Source organism: Cyprinodon variegatus, unplaced genomic scaffold (assembly GCF_000732505.1).
Source record: "Cyprinodon variegatus isolate N-32 unplaced genomic scaffold, C_variegatus-1.0 Scaffold41, whole genome shotgun sequence".
NCBI classification, from domain to species: domain Eukaryota; kingdom Metazoa; phylum Chordata; class Actinopteri; order Cyprinodontiformes; family Cyprinodontidae; genus Cyprinodon; species Cyprinodon variegatus.
In genome coordinates this window covers 1,199,376-1,205,973 of record NW_015150494.1, presented here as the reverse complement: position 1 = coordinate 1,205,973, position 6,598 = coordinate 1,199,376, and the positions used below count along the sequence as shown (strand labels likewise).

Genomic DNA, 6,598 nt, shown 5'->3' with positions numbered 1-6,598 from the left:
AACCTCCAGCAGAACCAGGCTCAGTGTGAGCGGCCATCTGCCGAGGCCTACTGGGGTTCAAGGAGACAGAAGCAGAGACAAAGCATGAGGCTTTTACGGATCTTTTTACTTACTTCATGTCATCAGTTTGGTTTTTATTTTTTAAAGATCTGGAAGCACTGGCTCTGGGTGTGTCTGTAGGAAAAGGAATGTTAAAATATGGGAGGAAAATAAATTAATTAAGAGACAGGTTAGGTTTTATCTAGGTAAAAAAGTAGTTTTAAATATTTTTGAGTATTTGTTCAGGTTATAACATTTGAGTGTGACAAATTGATTTGCCACACTCATTTGATTTGATTTGTCACATTTAAGGGAGATTATACTTATTTATTATACTACCATGTAACAGTTATTAGTAGTAACAAAGAAAATTTGTTCCCAAAGTTTTATTTCTAACAGATGAAGAATCTTCACCCAAAGCGAAGCTGAAAAGCAGAAACCAGGGGCCGGCAGGCTCACATTTGGCCCCCAACATAGCAAAACAAACCTCACATCTAGTTTTCCTGGCAAAGGGAACAAATGACAACTTCACAGCACTTCATAAGAGACTCCTGGAAGTTGCTAATGAAGACTAATGACTTCCCTGGTGTCGAAGAGTTCACACTACAGTGTATGAGCCCTTTGAGCAGCAGCTCCATGCCCCCAGCTGCTCCCCAGGAAGCCCAAAGATCCCAGTTCATGTCACTTGGAAAGTATTAAAAAAATCATGATTAGTTTTTTTTCTTTTTTATAAAGACTTTTAAAAGTTTATTTTAACACAAATAAAGAAGCAAATGGCTCTCTGCCCAGGGTGGCATCTCACAGGGAGCAATGAAAAAGCCCCCAATCAGGTTTATTATAGTTTCATTTCATGTCAGCGCAATAGAAAATAATGACCTTTTATTAAAGGTCATAGATAACACTTATTCATCAACATTTTACAAAAAAATTACTATTGGTGCATGATCCTTTGTGTTGATGTTGACCTGTTCAAATGTATAAAACAAGTATATATATATATATTTTTTTTTTTGTTTGTTTGTTTTTTGTTTGTTTGTTTCATCAACACAAACTAATATGCACCAATAGTAATAGTAGGTTGAAGTCATGCGACTGGAAGGTGAGGAGTTTCTTTGTGAAACGGCTTCTCCTCAGTGTTACTATATTTTAGATTCAAGCCAAAATTATGGGAGCATTATTGGTACAAAATTATTTGCAAATATGTGTGGAGAGTTGTGTGTCTGTATCTAGATTTGTGTGTGTGTGGTGGGATTTGAAAATGTGTGAGAAGATTTGTTTGTAAATGTGTAAAATAGCTTGTGTGTAATTGTTTTGCAAATGTGTAAAAAAAATCCACAAATCTGTATTCAGATCTACAAATGTGTAGATCAGTCTGTAAACACAAAGAGACACTTAAGTCTGGTGTATTTTTGCTTCGACAACCAGAAATACAGACAAATCTTCGGTTAGAAGTCAAGCAGTTTCTCAGTTGGCTCTCTTTACACAGGTGATTTTTGCTACACTTCTGCCGTGTGAGATCCGCAAATGCATAGAGAGGATTCGTATGTGAAGTATGTTTATTTGCTGCCCTGAGCGCAGGCTCGCAGGCTTATGGCAGCTTTGATCATAAAATCAGCTTTTCTGACCATCAGTAATTACTTCTAAGAAAGAAAGAGAATTTTTGACTTGGAAAAACTAAATTTTTAATACCCTGAATGATACTTTAATATGTCTGAAATTATATTATGACCAGTGAAAATAATAATTCAAGATATCAATTACATTTTGGAGAGTCAATATGCAACCAGGGGTCTAATTTCACTTGCGCCCCTTCTCCTGTTAATACGGTAAAGCCCTCTGGAGTGCCCAGCTCCAGGCTACACATGATCCAAATTATCCAATGAGCTGCTTCACTCTGGGTTGCTGCTGCTGCTACTTTTAGACACAGCAGGCAAACCTGTGGCAAGGCGGGCGATGAGAAAGAAGGAGAAGACAATGAGAAAAAGAGAGCAGAGAAAGTTTGGACTGCTGGAAGAACTGTGGTGAACTGGTGAAAGAAAAGTGAAATGGCGTGCTCAAAGATGACCCTGCACATTTAGAGGATGTTTGGCTCAACCTGCTGCTGTGAAGCAGGATTCTCCACCATGAACAGAATCAACAATAAATCTGGATCCAGGCTCAAAATGAGCTCCTTGATATGTGCTTGAGAATGGCTTAGTCTCTGGTTAAACCCAGGTTTAAAGCCTTGCAGGGCAGCCTAGAGCCCACTGCTCTCATTAAGGAAACGTTCAGTTCAGGTGTTTTATAAAATATATGAATCAGGAAATGGTCTATTTACCAAACTGAACGATTGTTGTTCAAATAACTAGATTTTAAAATGGATTTTTAAAAATATATTTATATTATTTGGACCCTGCTGATTTGAATTGGTTTCCCCTGCTCTAAAGTTTTTGTTACTTATTTCCACTTTAAGGAGGCCAATAGGCCCAGAAATGATGCAGGGGGCTGCTAATAAGCCTCTGAACACAAACACGGTAAACCACAGGAAACAAAAGGAAGTAGTGGAGTTGTGCATAAAGCCAATTTGCCGTTTTTTGGAGAAATTCCAAATTCTTCTGTTGAAGATCCTGTGGTTTTCCAGGCTAAAGAAGATCAAACTGATCTTTCAGACATTCACTTCCCTCATTTGAGTTGATATAATCAACCATCAGATGATTATATTTGAATTCAATTAAGGACAAAAAAAAATCAATGCATTATGGTCAATTTATTCTTGGGAGAGACTACTTAGCAAGGAGGAAAACCGAAAACATTTTGCTAAAGAAGCGCCGTATCTTGGCAGATTAGTGGAAATTGTGAGTGGAAGGAAAAATTGCAGAATAAAAGGTCCACGAAAAACAATGGAAACTTATCTTTGTGACAGAGGATCGTGAAGCAAAAAACATGCACGTTTTTGGGGGAAACTCACAAGATTGTTGAGTCTATCACTCATGGATCTACGGGCTACGAATCTTTGCATTCCTCCCATCAAATCGCTCCCTAACCACAGACGACATCAGAAGGATCTTACCTTGGATAATGAAATTAATAGGGGGATTCACTGCTGGCCTAAAATCAATCAGAAACACTAACCTACATTAATAACCTAAATTTTTGTTTTCTTCTGTCCTGTTTATTTAGTAGCAATTATTTTGACTGTGCTGCTCCCATTACATTTATGTGGTTGTAATCAGCATTTCTGGTGTGTGTGATATATTTTATTTTCGTTCTTTGCACCATATTATCAGGTAATTAGGCTTAAAACTCTCCTTTTTGATAAAGATTATAGTTAAAGTGTCTCAGGTTATCCTGAGCTATCTCTATAGTTATGCTGCTATAGGCTTAGACTGATGGAGGACATAGGGAACCCTTTTTTATCATTCTATCTCTGTTTTCCCACTCTGCAGAATGTTAGTTCAATCTCTAACGTTATGCTTTCTCCGCTTTTTCTCATAGTAGCTTCATCTGGTCTGTTCCTGTTTGGCTGTGACTCCATCCTGGAGAGAAACATCAGCTGTGCTGCTGCCATCAACACCTTTGTTTATAGATGCTGGAGCTTGGCCTGTTTTTTTGCAGTGTATTCCTGTTTCTCTGACTAACTTTATATCTGCCTGGCTGTGTGTTTCCTGGACGGGGCCGCCTTTTACAGCTGCCTTTTGTATCTCTGCTTCTGTCTCCCTTAACCTCAGCCGGCCTCAGCAGATGGTCGCTCGCACTAAACCTTGTTTTGCTGGAGGTTTCCACCTGTTAAAAGGGATTCTTTTCCTCTCCACTGTCGCTCCAAGCATCCTTCGTGTGAGGGATTACATTAGAGTTAATGAGTTGGTTTTCCTCGGATAGAAAGCTTTGAACTAATCTGACTGGATGCTCTGGTTGAATTGTCTCTGTAAAGTGCCTTGAGATGACGTGTTGTGAACTGGTTCTCTAGAAATAAACTGAACGGCTCCTTATGATGTAAACATGGCTGAGCTGTGGTTATAGAGGATTGCCTTCTTAATTGGGCTTTTTGCTTAATTGCTCTCTGTATTAAGGGAGGTATATTCTTATCCGTTATATCTGGGCTTGTTACATTTAATATTCAAATTATTGTGGTTTGTTTTATTAAAATGCAAAAGTGGTGATATCAGCCCCTCTGACACCCATCGTTGCAAATATGCAACAAGCCCCTTTGTATTAAGATAGCATGTGCATTCCCTCAGTGCCAGTTATTACACATTCAGTGAACAGAAACCTTTGGCAAACAATTTTTTCTGTTACAACTGATCACTAACAGTTTATATTATATTTATATATATTTTTTCTGACATAATGGGGTTAAGCAGTAGATTCAGTTGAGGGGTGCCAACTGAAGGCCCAGCTGCACGGCCCGCCACTGGTTTGATTAATCATGTTTCACTGGTTTCACATAATTTTCTGCAACATTCTTGAAGTTTCTCATCAATGAGTCTAAGTTTATGAATTTAATAAAAAAAAAATGCTTTCCAATAATTTATTGAGTTGCCTTCATACTATGAATACATTCAAATAACGAGAAGAGGTTTGATTTGGTTTAAAGAATCAAAACAACAAACGTGTTTCTCAAATATATATATTTGGTTTGACATCAATGATTCGTTCAGTTCAGAACCAGAGAATATTTTCTACTGGAGTGGTCTCAGGACTTCAGCACCCCCCCATCCCCCCCAAACAAATAAACAACAGAACAAAAAGCTGTTTTTTTTTTTCTTTGTGCCCTTTGTCTTTAAAAACGATCACACGCGGCTGCCCGAGACACACCAGTCTCTCTCTCTCTTTATAGAAAACTATCGGTAAAAAACATTCTGCGTGTCTTCCTCTGAGATAGGCGAGAAATGTGACAAATTCTCCTTGAATGAGTTCGGTGGGAAAAGGCATCGGGAGGGGAGGGTCCTCATCGCCATGCATATCGGCTCCTCTTACCTCGGCTGTAAAACCCAACATTCCTCATATTTTTTTATTTTTTTTGCTGAAAGCCTCTGGTTCTCATTGATGTCCGATCAGTGCTGGTGACAGGGCGTCATCCTGGCGAGAAGAGTTTCCGTAGCTACAAATGCACACAGGAGAGGAAATAATACCAGAAATACGTTCGGTACAAAAAAACCCAGAACAGAAGCCCAAAGTTAAATGCCAGCTGAAAAGTGTTCAGTGTAAACATCTTCAGTCTGCTACAGGTTATGAGGCTTGGCGAATCGTTAGCCGGCATGGCGGCCGCCTGTCTTCGTAATGCATCGTGTAGCAATGCCGGAGTAAACAGTGGACGACAGAAAGTGCATGCTGCTGGGTGTCGGGTTCGAACCGAGGCACCTCACCGTAGGTGAGCTCAAGACGAGCGGTTAGCTGCAAGGAATTAGCACAAAACATCAAAAAAAGATGCATAAACATGTCGCTGGTAGCTGTTAAAGGCAAAGTCTGTCCTTTTTAAATTATTTTTTTTGGGAGTAAAGCAAGAGAGTGGTAGAAGCTGATGTGATATGCAGCCATGGCACATTTCAGTCATGCTGCGGGACAGAGGTCTGATGGAGCGACACGTCCAGCAGTGGGCGCTGGGAATACTGCCATCGTCTGTCCTTTAATGGCACGTGAGGGAACATTAGCGTCGACGGCTGCTGAGGAATCAACACGTTCTCAAAGAGAAAAGAAAAACAGAGGAAGATCCAGTCGATACTGGAGTTCGCTTTCAGCTCAGATGTCCATGTAGTCGTCCTCCTCGTCCGACTCGCTCTCCAGAGACGACTCCTGGCTGGACGTTTCCTGCACCTCCAGCACCGGCTGGGTCAGGGTGTCCTTCTTCACCGTGGCCGCAGACTGGGAGGATAAGATGATGTTCTGTAAGGGAAACAGGCAGCAGGGGGCAGCGTTCAGGGCTTCCTGCAGATCTCAGAGGAGGTCAGAGTCGGGAGGCGGACAGCTTACCTTCAGCCTCTGCTTGGTTTCCTCTGAGATGCTGCCTTTAGGGGAGAGCAGCGTGGGCGTCGGAGGCGTTACTGTGATTTCTGGAGGGAACTTGGTGACGGTGGAAGGGATGAGAAGCTTTGGCATGTTTGCTGGGACTTTGGAGCGGATTCGGCTTGGGTCTGGAAGCTTGGACTGCTCGCTGCTGGCATACTGCTGCTGGTCTGGGAGGGAGGTTTTAAGAGGACGTTCTGGAAGAACGTTTTTAACTCCTGTAGAAACACAAATACAGTCCTCCTTATACTGAAGATCACTCTTCATTTCACCCACAGTCTAACAGCTTTTCCTTCCACTTAATTTTCCATTACACTGATTAATATTTATCAGCCTCTTTGACGTTTTCCTTCTGAATGACTGTGTGCTACTTAATAATAGATAATTAATAATTTAATATGTTCCCTCTGATTGTTCACCCTGAAACATTTAAAAAGATTGGACTGAAAGAAACAGTTTTCTTTTTTTTTAAATAATCAGAATCACTTTATTAATAAATTCATTTCATCTTTAATTGTTTAATCTGAAAGCGATGGTAATTATATTAAATATAAAAGCTTGAAATATGTTAGTTTCA

At 40.3% G+C, this 6,598-nt stretch overlaps 1 protein-coding gene across 5 annotated transcripts in view; it reads right to left on the bottom strand.

Moving 5' to 3' along the window:
• Positions 1-4,540: 4,540 nt before the first annotated feature.
• cabin1 (calcineurin binding protein 1) overlaps positions 4,541-6,598 on the bottom strand; it is a 76,839-nt gene continuing 74,781 nt past the window's right edge. For 4 of the 5 annotated variants that reach the window (XM_015370065.1, XM_015370066.1, XM_015370067.1 and 1 more), the window contains 2 exons: positions 5,989-6,239; positions 4,541-5,901 (listed from right to left, as the gene is read on the bottom strand). In XM_015370065.1, the coding sequence (XP_015225551.1) occupies positions 5,758-5,901; positions 5,989-6,239 (395 nt within the window). In that variant the 3' untranslated portion in view covers positions 4,541-5,757. The remainder of the gene's footprint in view (positions 5,902-5,988; positions 6,240-6,598) is intronic. The other variant, XR_001481112.1, reaches the window with a different exon arrangement.